This window comes from Lithobates pipiens, unplaced genomic scaffold (assembly GCF_037356315.1).
Source record: "Lithobates pipiens isolate NorthernLeopardFrog02 unplaced genomic scaffold, aLitPip1_a1.2 Scaffold_22, whole genome shotgun sequence".
Lineage (NCBI taxonomy): Eukaryota > Metazoa > Chordata > Amphibia > Anura > Ranidae > Lithobates > Lithobates pipiens.
The window spans coordinates 105,002,420-105,026,418 of record NW_027507784.1 but is presented as its reverse complement, the minus strand read 5'-3'; the positions used below and the strand labels follow the sequence as shown (position 1 = coordinate 105,026,418).

The 23,999-nt window shown below is 43.4% G+C and overlaps 1 protein-coding gene across 4 annotated transcripts in view; it reads left to right on the top strand.

The window, feature by feature from the left end:
- LOC143924028 (intelectin-1-like) overlaps positions 1 to 23,999 on the top strand; it is a 65,137-nt gene that overhangs the window by 7,441 nt on the left and 33,697 nt on the right. For 3 of the 4 annotated variants that reach the window (XM_077448051.1, XM_077448053.1, XM_077448052.1), the window contains exons 3-5: positions 8,120 to 8,281; positions 8,552 to 8,799; positions 9,638 to 9,796. In XM_077448051.1, the coding sequence (XP_077304177.1) occupies positions 8,120 to 8,281; positions 8,552 to 8,799; positions 9,638 to 9,796 (569 nt within the window). Of the gene's footprint in view, positions 1 to 769; positions 804 to 8,119; positions 8,282 to 8,551; positions 8,800 to 9,637; positions 9,797 to 23,999 lie in introns of those variants that run through there. The other variant, XM_077448054.1, reaches the window with a different exon arrangement.

Genomic DNA, 23,999 nt, shown 5'->3' with positions numbered 1-23,999 from the left:
CACACCCCTCCTGCTCTCTCTTTCATCAAGAAATATTGTTTCACTGATTACACTCAAAGCTGTTAATCCGCACAGTGCCGGAAGTTCAGCAGCATGAAGAGGACAGGGTAGCCCTTCAGCAGGCATGTACTGGCCATCGGGACTACCGGGAGTTTCCCGGTGGGCCGATGGCTCAGTGGGCCGGTTTCAGTGACAGAAATGCCTTATTTTTTTTGGTGCAGCGGTTTCCCGTGGCCCCTCATCTTCCTCTGGCAGCCACATAGCTGACACAGGCACAAATTGGGTCTCTCAAGTAAGATTTCCAAACTGGTTGCTAGCCACCTGCCGCCTAGCGTGTAGCAACCAGTGACGTCAGACACACAGACACAGGAGGAGGCTGAGACGGCCCAGCATTCACAGCTTAGCAAGGTTTAAGTTTCTCCTCCTCCGCGCCAAGTGCTTAGCTCCACCCACCTCCTCCTCTGCTCCGGTGACATGCTCTTGGAGAGGAAGTGCTGTGTGTGATCCTCTTCTTCTGAGGCCCGTGCCCGACTTTTCTGCACTGCCTGAGTGTTGTCTGAGGGACATCAGAGGGAGAGCAGACCTTCCTATGCCTGCTGTGTCCCCACTGCTCGTTTCTCTGCTAGCTGTTATTGTACGGGATCTGCAGACAGCTGTCACTATGTCAGTGAGGTGACATCAGGCATACCCATTCTAGCTTCTGAACTACAGCACCAATGGGGAAACAAGCAGAAAGCAGCAGGAAATATGATAAGTGAGCCTGAGGGGACATCAGCAACACCAGATGAACATCAATGTACAAGGTAATGGATCAGTGAAAAGTGAGGATCAGTTTTAGTGGTAATCTCTGTAACAGTAAACAAAACTAGTTCTGAATAAAAGCTGGGAACCCATAGGGGTTAACTTAGTAACAGTGCAGTCACCCTCCATAGTGACTGAAGAGGTTAGTTTGTACCTCTGACTTAAGATAAGAGTCAGTGGCAGCTTCTCTCTCCCCTTATCTTATTTTGCTGTATTGAGGTATTCACTATGATGTGTTTGAAATGTGGAGAGATAACATTATTTTATCACTAAAGTAGAGCAACAGTATTTTATGTCATTGATAAGAAACACAGGACTCTAGTGAAGTCACAAACGGCATTGCCTGGGTATCTATGGATGTACTATATGTTTAAACCATTTATTTCTCCAATTAGGGCCGGTTCACACTGCTGCAATGCAGGAACTCTGCAAATCCACTGCAGGTTCCCGCATCGCATGTTTCCAGGCGGTAATTCACACTGCCCTATGCCCACTACTGGGAGTGTCAATTAAAGTTAATAACACCCCCAAATCAGTTTGCAAATCACAGTGCGATCTACAAACTCAGACAAGAATTGGATCGCATGCGTGCTTTCTGCTGCGGACAAAAAAGGGTCCTGTGCGAGTTTGATGCAAATTCAGCCATACAATCTTTTAGGCTGAAATCGCATCGCACAGAGATTGCATGTGATTTTCACTGCAGTGAGGTGCAAATCACATCCACTCTCTGACATTGCAGCAGTATGAACCGGCCCTTACTCCATGCTGTCATGTTAGGTTGCAGTAAATTGATATAAGATCAGGAATAAAGTATCTGCTTTCTACTGACAAGCCTATTAGGATGCACTCATTTTCTTTTCCTTCCTTTGTGTACCATGTACATTATATGGATGGATTGCTGCTAAACTGAATCTTAGTGGATGCAGAAGTATATTTCTGTGGAGATTTTCAGGGAGACGTCTATTCCTGATATTTAATATATCATTATTTAAGGTATAGGCATTGAGATTTATAGCAGTTGAATGAGGTCCACACATTATAGGGAATGCAGTTTGACAATGCTGCCAATTTGTAATGGTGAAGGCCTTATTGATTTAGCTTAGATCTTGAATGGCTTGCTATAGTTACAGTTTAGCCCCATTTTGGCCACATTTTTATCCGTGGTTTTTTTCTTTTCCACATTCCTACAGTATATACACTATATTTTCCAGTATGTCACTGGACTTCAAGTAGTTATAACATGAAAAATGATCATTCCCCCCCCCCCCCAGTTTTGACTATGGTATCCTCGGTGCCCCCCATATATATTGTTCCTACAGTCACCACTGTGTACTCCCTATAATAGAAATAAAGCTAATGGACAATGAAGGGAGGGCTTGGGTGGTCATCAGGATTGGCCATGTCTGGCCAGCATGAGAGAGACCTGTCATCTGCACTGCCCATCACCTCCCTTCAGAGCCGGTTCACACAGGGGCGACCCATCAGGCGACTTAGCTGCCTGACAAGTCGCGTCCCGCTCTGTGCAATGGAACCGTTCTAATCAGAGCGACTCAAGTCCAATAAATAGATACCAAACATGTCAAGTCTTATGTAATGCTTACCCCCCAGGAACCGCTTGGTATAATGGGTTCTCTGTTCTGCCAGGACTCATTGTACTCTAGTAGACAGAAAATAGGCCACAAGAAACTTGATGGTAGATAAATGTATTTTGGCAAGGCAAGAATAACGCAATGCGCAAACCAATATTCATGTAAAAAATATATATTAGAGAATGTTTGCCTAAATAACATGAGTACTAGCTTTAAATATGACAATTAACTTAGACCACATTAACGCTAACCCACATTAGTTGATGTACACAGTGCTAATGAAGAATAGCCTAACCATAAAAAGTGTTAAGATCAAAAAGAAAAGTTCCAATGTAACTCTCAGCAATGACCAACCAAAAAAGTATCCCAAAATGCATTCTGAAATGTTACCTCTAACATTGGGTGGGTGTACACAATTTTTTGAGAAGGGTACCCTTGGGGATGGTGGTAAATGTACCTGGCTTCTTTTTTCTACATTTATGCCAGCTAATGTTTGGACCCATCAGTACAGTGGTGCATGTGTTGCTGTCTCTTTAAAATGTAGGCAGTGGATGATTGTTGGCTCTACTACTGGCATTAACTGGAGACAGTAATGGGACAAGCACAGTCGAATCCGCTCCCCAATCTGGACACACAGAGAATCCTGTCCTGAATGCTTGGTGGTCTGCTGTGCTCAGGGACCCAACCCTTGGTGGCTTAGTCCTCAGCAAATCTGATCCTCAGTGACTTCTTTCTGGTCTCTGCGCCACAGCACAGGTCTCTCCAGGTCCAGTCCATAGTGGCTCTGTCTCTGGTCTCTGCACCACAGCACAGGTCTCTCCAGGTCCAGTCCATAGTGGCTCTGTCTCTGGTCTCTTCTCCCCAGCACAGGTCTCTCCAGTTCCAGTCCATAGTGGCTCTGTCTCTGGTCTCTGCTCCCCAGTACAGGTCTCTCCAGTTCTGAAGTAGGCATAGGCAGGTAAAGCTGCAGGTCTATCCTCTTGCAGGTCCCCCCACACAAGATCTTCCAAGAACCCAGGAAAAGTCTGCTCTCTCCTCCTTGTTTTTAACAATTATGTTTTGTTTAATAAATATATATTTTTGTATTACAACTGTGTATGTCTATACTGCACCATGAAAGTTCATATTGCCTCTTCAATTGCCAATGTTCTATCCAATGTTAGGACGAAGGTACTTTATCCATTTTTTATTTAGTAGCATTCCATATTTTCTGCTCTCTCCTCCTACTTTGCATGGCTCTCCTGGCTCCTGGGTTCCCCTCTGCAGAATGGCGCTTCCCTGGACTACAATTCCCATGTTCATTGCAGCGCAATCATCAGTTCCCCCTGCAGCTCACAGGCTGCTTGCCAGAAAGAGAGGGGAGGGTGAACTGGGGAATCCACACACAGCCGCAGTTAGGGTGGGGGGTGAAGGAGGAAAGCAGGGACAGAGAACACAACCTGGTTAACATAAACAGATGGTGTTAACATAGACAGTTCTGGGAGCCCTGGGGTTATCTAGAAGATCTGTCAGTACCAGTAAAAAAAAGTACATATGTTCAAGCATCTTACAGTCACAGCTGTTTAACCACTTGTCTACCAATGGCAGCTGGTAAAGCAAGTAATTAGCCTATAGGTTTTTTTTTTTTTACAGAATTTTTTTATTAAAAAAATCAACATTACAAAACAGTTATCAGTACGAATAACTTAGCCTATCGCTTATTTTGAATGACAGCTGGTAACAAGGCTTTTAAAAAACACACCTGTCATTCTGTTGGGAGTGATTTGGGTGGCTATAAAGCCACCCTATCACTTCTACATGGCCCAGGCTCCTTATACTTCCTGTTTATAGGACACAACTGAAGGAAAATCTGTTGAAGGGGATGCAAAAGAACCATAACAGGGGTTTTATCCCTTCTCTCTAAAAGCAAAATCTTTGGGCTTTAAGTATTCTTAAAACAGAAAATGTAGTTCAATATTGTCACAGGCAGAAGACATTCAGGAATTTGCTCTCTGCACTGGAGCAAGTTGGCACCAAGTAATTGAAGGTGTTACTGAGTAACTCTTACATTGTTAAAACATTACTACTATGTAGTTTGTTCAACAAAATAGCCTTCACTAGAACATGCTATAAATTTAAGTATAACTAGGCAAAAAATATTTCTGAAGATCCGGCCTTCTTTATTTTACACAATTCTAAAATACCAGCTAAGAGATATAAGGAATTTCTATAGTATGCCATCTTTTGAATGCGGCCAAAGTATGTATACCCCATACTTGGAAGCAAAATCAACCCCCATCAGTGGGACTCTGGCTTAAGAGGATAGAGGAATTGAATCAAATGGAAGACCTGATATGGACAGCTCGACAGAAAAGAGAGACCTATCTGAAAACATGGTCTGCATGGACCCTCTTCATTAATTCAAAAGAGGGAGGGACTCTCATGGATGAGGGCTCTAACAGTTGAGAAGGGAGAGGAGGCGGCAAATTTGATCAGATTAGAGGAGTGTTATATTCTGGAAGATGGGAGTCAGAGGGGAGAGAGGGGGGATGTTATGGGGTGAGGAGGGGTTCCTTTTTTTGTGTTTTGTTTGTGTTTTTGTCTTTTTCTTGTCATATGTTTGTTAGTAGGGGTAATTGAAAGGGAAAGAAAGAGCTAGATACCGTTTTATGAATATACTATTAGACTGAGTCCTTAAATGCATGACCAAAGGGAGATGAATACTTGGAGAAATAAGTGGCTTATTGTGTTTATGAATAAAATTAAAATTTTAAATGTAACCATTATCTGGTTGGAGGGGTATGTTTATTATGTTATTTTGTTATTTTGATGATGTATGAAAGATGTCTTGAGATTCTCTTTTTGAAATAAATAAAATATTTAAAATAAAAAAGATATATATTTCTTTTTAGTTTTGGATAGGGTGGAGATGGATTAGAACACCTGTCTGTTTTTATTACCATTTGTGCCTCCGTTTTCACTGGAAGTGAAACTAAAAGAAAATTCCAAATTTCGTCTCCAAAAGAGGAATAGAAGGGAAATATTTCAATTGGATCACTAACTCCTGGAATCCTGGGTGCAACCAGGGTTCCCATCACTTTGGTGGGATTTCCCCTCACTTCTTGTTTGGTTATAAGCTAGGAAATGATCCAATTCAATTTAAAAAAAAGTTTTGCTTTTAGTTTCAGTAATACTGTAGGCAAAACTTTTTTTTTTTTCATTTTGGATGGCGTAAGGGAGGGTTATAACCCCTGTTGGCTTGTGTTTTGCCATCTTTACCACATTGGAGAGATTTGCCTTCACTTTCTTTCCTATAGCCAAAACAGGAAATCCTTGCAAATGAAGGGAATCCATTGGGGACCCTGAGGCCACTAGAACTAGTGTCTCTATTGGAAGGATTACCCTCTACCACTTTTCTGGGGACAACAAAAAATCTGTGATTTTCTTTTACTTTCAATGATAATGGTAAGCAGAACAAACAGAGTGAATGAATTTCCCTAACAGGGGCAAAGACAGCAATAAAAACAGACAGGGGTTCTTATCCCTGTCCACGCTATCCAAAAAAAAACCAAAAAACGTTTTGCCTTCCGTTATACTTTTAGCTTTCCATATGATTGTGATATGATCAAGAAATATTTAAAACTTGAAAACAAAACAGTGAGATGAATAGAGAGAGCTCTGCCTATCTGTTACATTTAGACAATGCTGTAGATCTAACCAGTTCATACTCTTTTGTCAGAAAATTTGGGATTTTAGAACATCTGCTTCTGATGCTAAATGCCCTTCATGCTGCCTATCACGTACAGTAAACTTGATGTTAAAAATCGTTGCCATGGCAGCCAGTCGGTTTAAAAACTGATCAGTGTTTCAGTTGTAATGAGTTTCGCTTTTGCATCCAAGTTGTTTAAAAAAAGTTTGCCCTTTCCATTTCCAGTCTATGACAATCAGTCATTATGGTTTAAAGGGGCACTTTATAGGCAGCTTTCATTTTTGCACAAAAGTGACCTGCTCTGGGTGTCCAATACCCAAGCTATGCCACATTTTTTTTTCTTTTATTTTAAACTTTCCACAACTTACGGATCATGCTAATACTGTAATGCCACGTACACACGATTGGACTTTCCACCAACAAAACCGTGGATTTTTGTTCGAAGGTTGTTGGCTCAATCTTGTCTTGCATACACACGGTCACACAAATGTTGGCCAACAATTACGAACGTGGGAACGCAGTAACTTACAACACGTACGACGAGCCGAGAAAAAGGAAATTCAATAGCCAGTGCGGCTCCTTCTGCTTGATTCCGAGCATGTGTGAATTTTTGTCCGACGGACTTGTGTACACATGATAGGACTTTCTAATAAAAAAGTTTTGTTGGTGGAAAATTTGAGAACCTGCTATCAGACATTCAATGCAGCATACATACGGTCTGACTTTCCCGTCAACAATCTGAAAATCCAACCGTGTGTATGTGTATGCCGCATAAGTCATGAGCTGTAGATAAAATAATATTGTGTAGAGATTCCCTGAGACCCAAACATTATTTCAAGGGCTCCTGTCAGAAACCATGAATCAGACCGAGACAGAAGTACAATTAAATCACACTTGTTTATTAAATAAAAATAAAAAGGTAAATAGAAAAAGCGTAGTCAAAGCTGAGTCCAGTAACCGGATAGAGTAGTCAGCCAGGCCAGAGTTCAATAACCAGATCGGGTAATCAGCCAGGCCAGAAGTCAGGGATCCAAGTAGAGCAACAGCAAGCAGGATAAGGAGCCAGAAGGGATGTCAGCAAGCCAGTCTTTAAACTGAACCGCAGGAGATGGTTTCTTGTGATGTGACCAAGGCAGAGGTGAAGTGAGCTGGACAGCTTTAAGTAGGCAGGTCAGAAGAGCATGATCAGGAACGGCTGGTAACTGTAGAGAGAGATGAGGGCTGACAATTAGCCGACAGCTGAGCAGCCAGACCAGAGAAGGAAGGGCTAAGCCAGCCCTGACAGTTCCTTGACCGTAAAAGGGTTGAAAAGGCCTGCTGTACAAAAAATATATTTTTTTGTACACCAGGCCTTTTTTTGACCAAGGCGAAGGCAGAGGTGAAGTGAGCTGGACAGCTTTAAGTAGGCAGGTCAGACGAGCATGATCAGGAACAGCTGGTAACTGTGGAGAGAGATGAGAGCTGGCAATTAGCTGACAGCTGAGCAGCCAGCCCAGAGAAGGAAGGGCTAAGCCAGCCCTGACAGTTCCTTGACTGTAAAAGGGTTGCAAAGGCCTGCTGTACAAAAAATATATTTCAATTATATTATTACATAACTGATAAAATACAACATTGTGACTCTAAAGGAGAAGGACAGCCAAAGCTTGTTTGGCTGCACCTCTCCTGTGGATAACAGGAATGCAATTAGTTCTGCACTCCTGTGACCTGTTTTCAGCAGTCAGCGGGATGAAGCCCACTGTTGGCTGATGTCCCAGAGGCTAAGGAAAAATCATGACCACATGCCTGGACCGGCACCCAGCTCAGCCGCTGCTGAGAGGCTGTGCCAGCTGCTCTTGCCTCCTCCACAGCCCAACATTCCAGTGAGCTTGGGGGGGGGGGGGGGAGCAGACAGCCGGTGACTGGCTGTGAGAACAGAGTGATCTGCGGTGTTTGAATGTTTGGTTCTCAGTGTTAGAGTCAGTGAGAGACAGATACAGCATGATTTAAAAAGAAAAACAATAATATAATAATATAATTCTCTTTTAATGTTATGTTCCTTTAGATAATATCTCCAGTCTTCAGAAGAAACAAAACATCTTAAATCTCTTGGCATGTTGGAATGAGGAACAATCAAGCAACATTCTAAATACATTCCACCCCAACATCGAGTATGAAAGGCACAGAAGCTGCAAGGAAATCCATCAGTATGACAATAATGGGAGAGGTGAGATTCAAGAAACATAAACACATACAGTATACACTGTGAAAGAGTGAGCTAAAGGTGTTTAGAGTAGGAGATAGCTGGACAGGTTGGGATATGGAGTTCCAGAAGATGAAAGAGGCTCTGGAAAAGTCCTAGAGGTGGGCATGGAAGGAGGAAACAAGGAAACTAGAGAACAGGAGGTCTTGGGAGGAGCAGGTAAGATGGTTTGGGTGATATGAGACAAATAATAAAATATAGTGCAATGAATCATGATTATTTCTGTGATGACAGATGGGATTTATACCTTGACTACTGAGCATGGCATTTCGTACCAGACCTTCTGTGACATGACTACTGATGGTGGAGGCTGGACCTTAGTAGCCAGTATTCACGAGAACAATCTTAATGGAAAGTGCACAGTTGGTGATCGCTGGTCCAGCCAACAAGGCAACAATGAAAACAACCCAGAGGGAGATGGGAACTGGGCAAACTACAATACATTTGGTTTAGCAGATGGAGCAACCAGTGATGACTACAAGGTAACAAATACTAAAATATAATAGCTAGTGAACATTTACTACTTTTTTTGTCTTTTTCTGGGGAACTAATACAATGGATTTATCAGTATCCTTCTGTTCAAATTATATAGAATTTCAGAAATGACAGTCCCTCTTATGCCCCGTACACACGAGCGGACTTTTCGACATCCAAACTCCGACGGACTGAGTCCGTCAGACTATCCGATCGTGTGTGGGCTGCAACGGACTTTAGCTTCGCTAAAGTCTGACGGACTTTAGAAATGAAGCATGCTTCAAATTTTCCCGACGGAACTCCGCCGGACCCGGTCCCCTTCGAAAAATTCGCTCGTGTGTGTGCTACTCCGACGGACTAAAACCGACGCTAGGGCAGCTATTGGCTACTGTCTATGAACTTCCTACGTCGAATCCAGTCGTACGTCATCACGTTCGACTCCGTCGGAGTTTGGTGTGATGGTGTGTGGTCAAGTCCGTTCGGTCGAAAAGTCCGCCGGAACTCCGGCGGAACTCCTTTGGAGGTCTGTCAGACTTAATCCCTCTCGTGTGTACGGGGCATTACTCTTCTGTTTTTATATTTCAACATTTAGTTACCATATCTGTTTTGGCCACAACTACAACAATGTATCCCTGCTCCCAGTGCTATAACTTAGTTTTGATAGCATTTTATGCATCAGAAAAAAAAAAATAGAACATGCATGGGACTTTTCAAGTTATCAAGAATAACTGTAGAATAATATGATGACCAGATCAAGAAAGTGATGCACAGATCAACCAAACATACAGCATAAGTAGGACAAGTAAATGGATATAATATGCCCTTTTATGTTCTTTATGCACGCAGAATCCCGGCTATTACGACATTGATGCCAATAATGTGGGTTTATGGCATGTGCCAAACAAGACTCCACTGTCCCTCTGGAAAGACACTGCTCTTCTTCGATATTACACAAAAAGTGACATCCTTTCAGCCCATGGAGGGAATCTCTTTAATCTCTATAAGGTAAACAAACTGCAGGGAACTACACATTTGATTATAGAGCATAGCGACAACTGCTATACTGATTCCCAGCTTCCCCAGTGACACAAAAGGTATGTGAAAGCAACTGAAATTTAAAAAAAAAAGTTTAAAATAAGTAAATATAATATACTTTGCTATTTACTAATGCTAGCAGCATAAGGACTAAAATATTTAATGTTTATATTAATATATAAATATTTAATAAATATTGAGAGAGTCTAGTTCTGCTTTAAATCCTAACTCTAGACAAAGTTTTTTCTTTCTTCTCATTTTTGGATAGAGTAGAGAATGGTAAAAACTTCTGTGAGGATGTCATTGCTGTCTTTGTCTCCATAAATGGTGTATTTAGGTTTTGTGCTGCCATAGGTCTGACTAAACTCACTCACCCTCTAATTTAAATATGTCAAGGTCATACCCCTTCCTTTTTAATATCCGCCCTGTTTTCTTCATGGGAGGAATTCAGAGGGACACCATGGGAAGAGGACAAAGAGGGGACACCATGGGAGGAGGACAGAGAGGGATGTTGGGGTGGTCAATAAGGCCTAGAGAATTACAGGTTAGGCATGGCTCAGTCCGTAGGAACAGTAATGCCACGTATACACGACCAGACTTTTTAACATCAAAAGTCCGACGGAACAATTCCGGCAGACCATTCGATCGTGTGTGGGCTGCAGCAGACTTTTGATTTGCAAAAATCTGACAGACTTTAGAAATGGAACATGTTTCAAATTTTTCCGCCAGAACTCCGCCGGACCCAGTTCCTACCGAGAAATCTGCTCGTGTGTATGCTAGTTCGACAGACAAAAACCGACACAAGGGCAGCTATTGGCTACTGGCTATGAACTTCCTTATTCTAGTCCAGTCATACGTCATCACGTTCAAATCCGTCGAACTTTGGTGTGATTGTGTGTGGCCAAGTCCGTTCATTCGGAAAGTCCGTCAGAACTCCGTCAGAACTCCGTTGAAAGTCTGTCGGACCTTGTCCCTTGAAAAGTCCGGTTGTGTGTACGTGGCATTATGGATAACGGCCAACAGGCCCTCTTACTAGACCCAGCGAAACCGCAACAGTGATACTGTGGCTCTCTCTCCAGTGGTGCGGTTACAACGTGGCTCCCTCATGTGAAATTTAGGGACACGACACCCAAAATTTACTGGCACAGCCAAGTTTTTACTGACATTTCCAAAAGTTACAAAATTACAGTTTTAAGTGCGATTTTGGTGTTTAGGCTACAAACAAGTACAATATCCAATTAGCAATATGATTTAAGGTAGATATTAGGCAAAAAACATATTTTATTTTCGATATAGTAAGTAGCTCAGGGACAGGACTCAGGAGGGCAAGAAATTAGAATGGGAGGCACACACACATCAAACTGACTCTCACAGTGACACTGATGGCAGCACAGGAGATGATGACACCTCACCGACATGACACGTCCCCTACTGACTCACAGTTACAGTCTCGCTACATGCCAAGTGGTCCCATCAGTCCACTCCAATCCAAACAGCACTGACAGTCCCAATCCCAGCTTGCCTTGCTTCCATCCCGCAGACCCGTACATGTGGCTATGGCCACTCCGCTCATTTCCCTTGAACCAAGACATCACACGACACATTCAGGTATTGCCTTCGCCAGACCCGCCCCCTGCTGGCAACGCCCAAACACACTGTAGCAGGCACTCAGATGGCCTGGGCAAGCACTGCACATGCGCATTTTCGAGCGTTACAGCCATAGTTTTTACTGGCAACCTTTTTCTGTCACTGGCATTTACTGGCAGGAGAAAAGTGCACCTTTTTACTGGCTGCCAGTAAAAACACTGCACTCTGGTGGTGCGGGTACAGCGTGGCTCCCACTCTGGTGGTGCGGGTACAGCACGGCTCCCACTATAGTGGTGCGGGTAAAGCGTGGCTCCCACTCTGGTGGTGCGGGAACAGCGTGGCTCCCACTCTGGTGGTGCGGGAACAGCGTGGCTCCCACTCTGGTGGTGCGGATACAGTGCGGCTCCCACTCTGGTGGTGCGGGTACAGCATGGCTCCCACTCTGGTGGTGCGGGTACAGCGTGGCTCCCACTCTGGTGGTGCGGGTACAGCGTGGCTCCCACTCTGGTGGTGCGGGAACAGCGTGGCTCCCACTCTGGTGGTGCGGGTACAGCATGGCTCCCACTCTGGTGGTGCGGGTACAGCGTGGCTCCTACTCTGGTGGTGCGGGTACAGCGTGGCTCCCACTCTTGTGGTGCGAGTACAGCGTGGCTCCCACTCTTATGGTGCGGGTACAGCGTGGTTCCCACTCTGGTGGTGCGGGTACAGCGTGGCTCCCACTCTGGTAATGCAGGTACAGCGTGGCTCCCTCTCTGGTGGTGCGGGTACAGTGTGGCTCTCTCTGGTGATGTGGGTACAGTTAGGTTCTCTGGTGGTGCGGGTACAGTGTGGCTCTCTCTGGTCGTGCGGGTACAGCTTGGCTCTCTCTGGTGGTGCGGGTACAGTGTGGCCCTCTCTGGTGGTGCGGGTACAGCGTGGCTCTCTCTGGTGTCCGAAGTTTTGGGACGCCTGCCTTTATATGCGCATGAACTGTAATGGCATGCCAGTCTTAGTCCATAGGGATCAAAATTCATTTGGCCCACCCTTTGCAGCTATAACAGCTTAAACTCTTCTGGTAATGCTGTTCACAAGGTCTAGGAGTGTGTCTATGGGTATGTTTGACCATTCTTCCATAAGTGCATTTGTGAGGTCAGGTACTGATGCTGAATGAGAAGACCTGGCTTACAGTCTCTGCTTTAATTCATCCCTAAGGTGTTTTCTTGTGTTGAGGTCAGGACAGTCAAGTTCGTCCACCCCAAACTCACTCATCCATGACCTTGCTTTGTGCACTGGCCCATCATTTGGTGGAGGGGGATTATGATGTGGGGTTGTTTTTCAGGGGTTGGGCTTGGCCTCTTAGTTCAAACGAAGGGAACTCTTAAGGCATCAGCATACCAATACATTTTGGACAATTTCATGCTCCCAACTTTGTGGGAACAGTTTGGGCATGGCCCCTTCCTGTTTCAACATGACTGCACACCAGTGCACAAAGCAAGGTCCATAAAGACATGGATGAGCGAGTTTGGGGTAGAGTAACTTGACTGCCCTGCACAGAGTCCTGAACACCTTTTGGCTGAATTAGAGCAGAGACTGCAAGCCAGGCCTTCTAATCCAACATCAGTAAATGGCCTCACAAATGCAGCTCTGGAAGAATAGTCAAACATTCCCATAAACACACTAAACCTTGTGGACAGCCTTCCCAAAAGCTGTTCTAACTGCAGAGGGTGGGCCAAATACATTTTTAAGCCTATGGACTAAGACTGGGCCACCAGTAAAGTTCATGTGTGTGTAAAGGCAGGTGTCCCAATACTTTTGGATAAATACTACATTTATAAACTAAAAAGAAAATGGTGTCCCCAGAGTGGGGCTTTTTACCAGCAAAGTTTAACCTGTATAATATAAATAACATTGACATGTAGAAGGTAGACTAATATTGTAAATGTTTATTAATAAAAAAGAGGATGAAATAAGTGACGCAGTGGTCAAAGACTGAGCTCCACTAGATAGGTAAAAATGTATGGTATTACATGTAAAAACAGAAATACACATATACATATAATTGTGATGCTTGAAGCATAGTATCAATACAATAAGAGATATATGCGTATAAATAGTAAAAGCCCTTTACGCGTTTCGACCCTCCCAGGGGTCTTCTTCAGAAGGTTACTATCTATTATGAAAAAAAGGAAAAAAACGAAAAAAGAAAACAAGCATAAATATATATCACAATACATGATGCACTGTGTTGTGCTAAAAATAATCTGCTGTAGGCAGAGTATATATCAAAACATTGTAAGATTACACAGTTAGCAATCAAGTGATACATATTGTAACAATAAATACCTATATTGATCACAAAGGAAATCCTCTTTTAAAAGACCGGACAGGATTCCGTGCATTCTCCCATAATCTTCATGGATGTGCCGACCTTATGTGGATGGAAAAAGATGGCTAGCTCTACCCAGAACGGGGGAAGAGCAAGGAAAATGGATCCAAAGGGTAAAAAGCTTGCAAGGGATCACATCCCTATTACCACCTCCAAAACACAATAATGGAGGAAGGTGTGGGTATAGGTGAACGGGATTAGGAGAGGGGGCGACCTACAGAGAAGGAAAGGATATAAGACATATGTATATATATATATGTATATATAGAAAGGGGCCCTATTCAGAAACTATCACCTCTGTATAGAGAGATAGAACATGCCCGCATGCAGTGTCAATGGTATACACACGTCAAGGATACACATATGTCAAGTGAATCCTACCATTTCAGGGTGGGATATTTCACTCAGTTAGAGTGTGAGCAGATGCCCAAAAGAAAAATGCCCAAAAGAAAGACCAACGCCAGACCGAAACACCATATATAAAAAAAGGTGGGAAAGGGGAGAAGACAAAGGACAAGAGTGGAAAAGAAAAAGAAAGAGAAAGGGAAAAAAGGGGTGAAGGGACTACAAACTGGTGCCAAACAAAACTGCAAAAAATGAACAAACAGTGAACATGACTAAAGAGAGGAGTGAATGGGAAAAGAAAGTGGAGTGGTGTAACAGCTTTGGAATATCCCAGCGTGACCACAGTGGTGCTGGGATAAAACAATGTATATATACCTGTAGCCAATTTCCAATGGGTCCACATTGGACAACAGGGCCAGAAGGAAAACACTCAAATAATTAGTGGTAAAGTGGCTTAAAAGTGGTGACCTTTATAATACAGCCCTTCACATTAGTATGTTTCCATAGGATGAGAAAAGTCTTGAGTCTGCAAGTAGACAAGAGATAGTCTTATACTCCTGCCAACAGAGCTGTGTATAGTGCAATAGAAAAAGTGGAACAGCATAGGGTAAAAGAACCCAGGGACTTACCCAGTTGCATAAAAACGATGTGCGTGTGCTCCTGTGGGTGAAGGAATGATGTGCAGTGTGAAAGGGTGGGGTATAAATAGCCCAAGTGCGGTTAATGGGTCAATCAAAGTCTCCACCCGTTAACCCATAACCACTATTGGTTGCCTGAAAGACGACCGGATGTGGTCCCCTCGGCATTCCGGAAATGACTCTCCTGATAGGGCGGGAGAGTGCACGGTAGCGTCGCACCAGCGTGACATGAGTGCGTCGCGTCGCACGCGTAGAACGCGCGTGCGCAGCGAGGCCACCGGTCCGATACCGTTCGGAATGCCGCCGACCAGAAATAATCGTCCCGGGTAGACGGGCAGCGCTCACCCGTTCGTACCCCGGGACCTAATGGGGAGAGGTATGCGCGCTCCACTGCCACCCCCCTCTTCTGGTCGTGAAGCCATACCCCATTGGTCCATCCAATCGACATAGATAAGGACGAGAGGTAACCTCACATGGCACCATCTAGTGGAAAAAATGGGAAAGTGCAACCGGACCTTCCGTCATACAGCATAAGGGATAATAAATCCAAAAAAGTATATTTTAGTAACAACATGTCACAAGTAAAGAATAGCAATGAATAAACATAAATGCAGAACATTTCATAATGAGCATGTAATCTACAGGTAAACTGGGCACACAAAAGGAGAAATCTACTGGCTGCCCCAGGGTGTAAAAGATTGTTACGAGATTGGGCCAGTGCTCGATTGTACGCCTTACGCAGACATACCCGACTATAGCCACGGGCTAAAAGTCTTGTCTGTAATTGGGCAGCTTCGGCCCTAAAAAGGGCATCATCCGAACAGTTCATGCGCAGCCGCAGGTACTGGCCATAGGGTATAGACTTCTTAAGGTTTATTGGATGGAAGCTGTCTGCATAAAGTATAGTATTCCCGGCAGTATCCTTACGATACAAAGATTATTATCAATGTATCTCTCGAAGGATTTTGTGTGCCAGAAAAGTGCCGACTTCTTCTCTAGCACTTTGGTGAATTTTGACAAAAGAGTGGAGATCTCCGTTTCCACTCGATCACCATTTTCAAATTCAATCTCATAGCTGGACATTAAATGGTTCCAATCATCACCCTGGAAGCTATTCATATTATCAACAAACGAAAAAACAACGATGAAGAATTGTACCAAATACAAATATACCAAGTAGAGCTCAAGTCCCAGACCTCTTGCGTTACCGAATGGGGAAGGGTGTTTAACCACCCGGGTTTAAAGAACTAGACAGAAAGAACGGTAACACCCCCGAAATTGGGGTCAGAGGGCGCTGATCACCCCTGGTATGTTATAAACTAAAAAGAAAATGGTGTCCCCAGAGTGGGGCTTTTTACCAGCAAAGTTTAACCTGTATAATATAAATAACATTGACATGTAGAAGGTAGACTAATATTGTAAATGTTTATTAATAAAAAAGAGGATGAAATAAGTGACGCAGTGGTCAAAGACTGAGCTCCACTAGATAGGTAAAAATGTATGGTATTACATGTAAAAACAGAAATACACATATACATATAATTGTGATGCTTGAAGCATAGTATCAATACAATAAGAGATATATGCGTATAAATAGTAAAAGCCCTTTACGCGTTTCGACCCTCCCAGGGGTCTTCTTCAGAAGGTTACTATCTATTATGAAAAAAAGGAAAAAAACGAAAAAAGAAAACAAGCATAAATATATATCACAATACATGATGCACTGTGTTGTGCTAAAAATAATCTGCTGTAGGCAGAGTATATATCAAAACATTGTAAGATTACACAGTTAGCAATCAAGTGATACATATTGTAACAATAAATACCTATATTGATCACAAAGGAAATCCTCTTTTAAAAGACCGGACAGGATTCCGTGCATTCTCCCATAATCTTCATGGATGTGCCGACCTTATGTGGATGGAAAAAGATGGCTAGCTCTACCCAGAACGGGGGAAGAGCAAGGAAAATGGATCCAAAGGGTAAAAAGCTTGCAAGGGATCACATCCCTATTACCACCTCCAAAACACAATAATGGAGGAAGGTGTGGGTATAGGTGAACGGGATTAGGAGAGGGGGCGACCTACAGAGAAGGAAAGGATATAAGACATATGTATATATATATATGTATATATAGAAAGGGGCCCTATTCAGAAACTATCACCTCTGTATAGAGAGATAGAACATGCCCGCATGCAGTGTCAATGGTATACACACGTCAAGGATACACATATGTCAAGTGAATCCTACCATTTCAGGGTGGGATATTTCACTCAGTTAGAGTGTGAGCAGATGCCCAAAAGAAAAATGCCCAAAAGAAAGACCAACGCCAGACCGAAACACCATATATAAAAAAAGGTGGGAAAGGGGAGAAGACAAAGGACAAGAGTGGAAAAGAAAAAGAAAGAGAAAGGGAAAAAAGGGGTGAAGGGACTACAAACTGGTGCCAAACAAAACTGCAAAAAATGAACAAACAGTGAACATGACTAAAGAGAGGAGTGAATGGGAAAAGAAAGTGGAGTGGTGTAACAGCTTTGGAATATCCCAGCGTGACCACAGTGGTGCTGGGATAAAACAATGTATATATACCTGTAGCCAATTTCCAATGGGTCCACATTGGACAACAGGGCCAGAAGGAAAACACTCAAATAATTAGTGGTAAAGTGGCTTAAAAGTGGTGACCTTTATAATACAGCCCTTCACATTAGTATGTTTCCATAGGATGAGAAAAGTCTTGAGTCTGCAAGTAGACAAGAGATAGTCTTATACTCCTGCCAACAGAGCTGTGTATAGTGCAATAGAAAAAGTGGAACAGCATAGGGTAAAAGAACCCAGGGACTTACCCAGTTGCATAAAAACGATGTGCGTGTGCTCCTGTGGGTGAAGGAATGATGTGCAGTGTGAAAGGGTGGGGTATAAATAGCCCAAGTGCGGTTAATGGGTCAATCAAAGTCTCCACCCGTTAACCCATAACCACTATTGGTTGCCTGAAAGACGACCGGATGTGGTCCCCTCGGCATTCCGGAAATGACTCTCCTGATAGGGCGGGAGAGTGCACGGTAGCGTCGCACCAGCGTGACATGAGTGCGTCGCGTCGCACGCGTAGAACGCGCGTGCGCAGCGAGGCCACCGGTCCGATACCGTTCGGAATGCCGCCGACCAGAAATAATCGTCCCGGGTAGACGGGCAGCGCTCACCCGTTCGTACCCCGGGACCTAATGGGGAGAGGTATGCGCGCTCCACTGCCACCCCCCTCTTCTGGTCGTGAAGCCATACCCCATTGGTCCATCCAATCGACATAGATAAGGACGAGAGGTAACCTCACATGGCACCATCTAGTGGAAAAAATGGGAAAGTGCAACCGGACCTTCCGTCATACAGCATAAGGGATAATAAATCCAAAAAAGTATATTTTAGTAACAACATGTCACAAGTAAAGAATAGCAATGAATAAACATAAATGCAGAACATTTCATAATGAGCATGTAATCTACAGGTAAACTGGGCACACAAAAGGAGAAATCTACTGGCTGCCCCAGGGTGTAAAAGATTGTTACGAGATTGGGCCAGTGCTCGATTGTACGCCTTACGCAGACATACCCGACTATAGCCACGGGCTAAAAGTCTTGTCTGTAATTGGGCAGCTTCGGCCCTAAAAAGGGCATCATCCGAACAGTTCATGCGCAGCCGCAGGTACTGGCCATAGGGTATAGACTTCTTAAGGTTTATTGGATGGAAGCTGTCTGCATAAAGTATAGTATTCCCGGCAGTATCCTTACGATACAAAGATTATTATCAATGTATCTCTCGAAGGATTTTGTGTGCCAGAAAAGTGCCGACTTCTTCTCTAGCACTTTGGTGAATTTTGACAAAAGAGTGGAGATCTCCGTTTCCACTCGATCACCATTTTCAAATTCAATCTCATAGCTGGACATTAAATGGTTCCAATCATCACCCTGGAAGCTATTCATATTATCAACAAACGAAAAAACAACGATGAAGAATTGTACCAAATACAAATATACCAAGTAGAGCTCAAGTCCCAGACCTCTTGCGTTACCGAATGGGGAAGGGTGTTTAACCACCCGGGTTTAAAGAACTAGACAGAAAGAACGGTAACACCCCCGAAATTGGGGTCAGAGGGCGCTGATCACCCCTGGTATGTTATAAACTAAAAAGAAAATGGTGTCCCCAGAGTGGGGCTTTTTACCAGCAAAGTTTAACCTGTATAATATAAATAACATTGACATGTAGAAGGTAGACTAATATTGTAAATGTTTATTAATAAAAAAGAGGATGAAATAAGTGACGCAGTGGTCAAAGACTGAGCTCCACTAGATAGGTAAAAATGTATGGTATTACATGTAAAAACAGAAATACACATATACATATAATTGTGATGCTTGAAGCATAGTATCAATACAATAAGAGATATATGCGTATAAATAGTAAAAGCCCTTTACGCGTTTCGACCCTCCCAGGGGTCTTCTTCAGAAGGTTACTATCTATTATGAAAAAAAGGAAAAAAACGAAAAAAGAAAACAAGCATAAATATATATCACAATACATGATGCACTGTGTTGTGCTAAAAATAATCTGCTGTAGGCAGAGTATATATCAAAACATTGTAAGATTACACAGTTAGCAATCAAGTGATACATATTGTAACAATAAATACCTATATTGATCACAAAGGAAATCCTCTTTTAAAAGACCGGACAGGATTCCGTGCATTCTCCCATAATCTTCATGGATGTGCCGACCTTATGTGGATGGAAAAAGATGGCTAGCTCTACCCAGAACGGGGGAAGAGCAAGGAAAATGGATCCAAAGGGTAAAAAGCTTGCAAGGGATCACATCCCTATTACCACCTCCAAAACACAATAATGGAGGAAGGTGTGGGTATAGGTGAACGGGATTAGGAGAGGGGGCGACCTACAGAGAAGGAAAGGATATAAGACATATGTATATATATATATGTATATATAGAAAGGGGCCCTATTCAGAAACTATCACCTCTGTATAGAGAGATAGAACATGCCCGCATGCAGTGTCAATGGTATACACACGTCAAGGATACACATATGTCAAGTGAATCCTACCATTTCAGGGTGGGATATTTCACTCAGTTAGAGTGTGAGCAGATGCCCAAAAGAAAAATGCCCAAAAGAAAGACCAACGCCAGACCGAAACACCATATATAAAAAAAGGTGGGAAAGGGGAGAAGACAAAGGACAAGAGTGGAAAAGAAAAAGAAAGAGAAAGGGAAAAAAGGGGTGAAGGGACTACAAACTGGTGCCAAACAAAACTGCAAAAAATGAACAAACAGTGAACATGACTAAAGAGAGGAGTGAATGGGAAAAGAAAGTGGAGTGGTGTAACAGCTTTGGAATATCCCAGCGTGACCACAGTGGTGCTGGGATAAAACAATGTATATATACCTGTAGCCAATTTCCAATGGGTCCACATTGGACAACAGGGCCAGAAGGAAAACACTCAAATAATTAGTGGTAAAGTGGCTTAAAAGTGGTGACCTTTATAATACAGCCCTTCACATTAGTATGTTTCCATAGGATGAGAAAAGTCTTGAGTCTGCAAGTAGACAAGAGATAGTCTTATACTCCTGCCAACAGAGCTGTGTATAGTGCAATAGAAAAAGTGGAACAGCATAGGGTAAAAGAACCCAGGGACTTACCCAGTTGCATAAAAACGATGTGCGTGTGCTCCTGTGGGTGAAGGAATGATGTGCAGTGTGAAAGGGTGGGGTATAAATAGCCCAAGTGCGGTTAATGGGTCAATCAAAGTCTCCACCCGTTAACCCATAACCACTATTGGTTGCCTGAAAGACGACCGGATGTGGTCCCCTCGGCATTCCGGAAATGACTCTCCTGATAGGGCGGGAGAGTGCACGGTAGCGTCGCACCAGCGTGACATGAGTGCGTCGCGTCGCACGCGTAGAACGCGCGTGCGCAGCGAGGCCACCGGTCCGATACCGTTCGGAATGCCGCCGACCAGAAATAATCGTCCCGGGTAGACGGGCAGCGCTCACCCGTTCGTACCCCGGGACCTAATGGGGAGAGGTATGCGCGCTCCACTGCCACCCCCCTCTTCTGGTCGTGAAGCCATACCCCATTGGTCCATCCAATCGACATAGATAAGGACGAGAGGTAACCTCACATGGCACCATCTAGTGGAAAAAATGGGAAAGTGCAACCGGACCTTCCGTCATACAGCATAAGGGATAATAAATCCAAAAAAGTATATTTTAGTAACAACATGTCACAAGTAAAGAATAGCAATGAATAAACATAAATGCAGAACATTTCATAATGAGCATGTAATCTACAGGTAAACTGGGCACACAAAAGGAGAAATCTACTGGCTGCCCCAGGGTGTAAAAGATTGTTACGAGATTGGGCCAGTGCTCGATTGTACGCCTTACGCAGACATACCCGACTATAGCCACGGGCTAAAAGTCTTGTCTGTAATTGGGCAGCTTCGGCCCTAAAAAGGGCATCATCCGAACAGTTCATGCGCAGCCGCAGGTACTGGCCATAGGGTATAGACTTCTTAAGGTTTATTGGATGGAAGCTGTCTGCATAAAGTATAGTATTCCCGGCAGTATCCTTACGATACAAAGATTATTATCAATGTATCTCTCGAAGGATTTTGTGTGCCAGAAAAGTGCCGACTTCTTCTCTAGCACTTTGGTGAATTTTGACAAAAGAGTGGAGATCTCCGTTTCCACTCGATCACCATTTTCAAATTCAATCTCATAGCTGGACATTAAATGGTTCCAATCATCACCCTGGAAGCTATTCATATTATCAACAAACGAAAAAACAACGATGAAGAATTGTACCAAATACAAATATACCAAGTAGAGCTCAAGTCCCAGACCTCTTGCGTTACCGAATGGGGAAGGGTGTTTAACCACCCGGGTTTAAAGAACTAGACAGAAAGAACGGTAACACCCCCGAAATTGGGGTCAGAGGGCGCTGATCACCCCTGGTATGTTATAAACTAAAAAGAAAATGGTGTCCCCAGAGTGGGGCTTTTTACCAGCAAAGTTTAACCTGTATAATATAAATAACATTGACATGTAGAAGGTAGACTAATATTGTAAATGTTTATTAATAAAAAAGAGGATGAAATAAGTGACGCAGTGGTCAAAGACTGAGCTCCACTAGATAGGTAAAAATGTATGGTATTACATGTAAAAACAGAAATACACATATACATATAATTGTGATGCTTGAAGCATAGTATCAATACAATAAGAGATATATGCGTATAAATAGTAAAAGCCCTTTACGCGTTTCGACCCTCCCAGGGGTCTTCTTCAGAAGGTTACTATCTATTATGAAAAAAAGGAAAAAAACGAAAAAAGAAAACAAGCATAAATATATATCACAATACATGATGCACTGTGTTGTGCTAAAAATAATCTGCTGTAGGCAGAGTATATATCAAAACATTGTAAGATTACACAGTTAGCAATCAAGTGATACATATTGTAACAATAAATACCTATATTGATCACAAAGGAAATCCTCTTTTAAAAGACCGGACAGGATTCCGTGCATTCTCCCATAATCTTCATGGATGTGCCGACCTTATGTGGATGGAAAAAGATGGCTAGCTCTACCCAGAACGGGGGAAGAGCAAGGAAAATGGATCCAAAGGGTAAAAAGCTTGCAAGGGATCACATCCCTATTACCACCTCCAAAACACAATAATGGAGGAAGGTGTGGGTATAGGTGAACGGGATTAGGAGAGGGGGCGACCTACAGAGAAGGAAAGGATATAAGACATATGTATATATATATATGTATATATAGAAAGGGGCCCTATTCAGAAACTATCACCTCTGTATAGAGAGATAGAACATGCCCGCATGCAGTGTCAATGGTATACACACGTCAAGGATACACATATGTCAAGTGAATCCTACCATTTCAGGGTGGGATATTTCACTCAGTTAGAGTGTGAGCAGATGCCCAAAAGAAAAATGCCCAAAAGAAAGACCAACGCCAGACCGAAACACCATATATAAAAAAAGGTGGGAAAGGGGAGAAGACAAAGGACAAGAGTGGAAAAGAAAAAGAAAGAGAAAGGGAAAAAAGGGGTGAAGGGACTACAAACTGGTGCCAAACAAAACTGCAAAAAATGAACAAACAGTGAACATGACTAAAGAGAGGAGTGAATGGGAAAAGAAAGTGGAGTGGTGTAACAGCTTTGGAATATCCCAGCGTGACCACAGTGGTGCTGGGATAAAACAATGTATATATACCTGTAGCCAATTTCCAATGGGTCCACATTGGACAACAGGGCCAGAAGGAAAACACTCAAATAATTAGTGGTAAAGTGGCTTAAAAGTGGTGACCTTTATAATACAGCCCTTCACATTAGTATGTTTCCATAGGATGAGAAAAGTCTTGAGTCTGCAAGTAGACAAGAGATAGTCTTATACTCCTGCCAACAGAGCTGTGTATAGTGCAATAGAAAAAGTGGAACAGCATAGGGTAAAAGAACCCAGGGACTTACCCAGTTGCATAAAAACGATGTGCGTGTGCTCCTGTGGGTGAAGGAATGATGTGCAGTGTGAAAGGGTGGGGTATAAATAGCCCAAGTGCGGTTAATGGGTCAATCAAAGTCTCCACCCGTTAACCCATAACCACTATTGGTTGCCTGAAAGACGACCGGATGTGGTCCCCTCGGCATTCCGGAAATGACTCTCCTGATAGGGCGGGAGAGTGCACGGTAGCGTCGCACCAGCGTGACATGAGTGCGTCGCGTCGCACGCGTAGAACGCGCGTGCGCAGCGAGGCCACCGGTCCGATACCGTTCGGAATGCCGCCGACCAGAAATAATCGTCCCGGGTAGACGGGCAGCGCTCACCCGTTCGTACCCCGGGACCTAATGGGGAGAGGTATGCGCGCTCCACTGCCACCCCCCTCTTCTGGTCGTGAAGCCATACCCCATTGGTCCATCCAATCGACATAGATAAGGACGAGAGGTAACCTCACATGGCACCATCTAGTGGAAAAAATGGGAAAGTGCAACCGGACCTTCCGTCATACAGCATAAGGGATAATAAATCCAAAAAAGTATATTTTAGTAACAACATGTCACAAGTAAAGAATAGCAATGAATAAACATAAATGCAGAACATTTCATAATGAGCATGTAATCTACAGGTAAACTGGGCACACAAAAGGAGAAATCTACTGGCTGC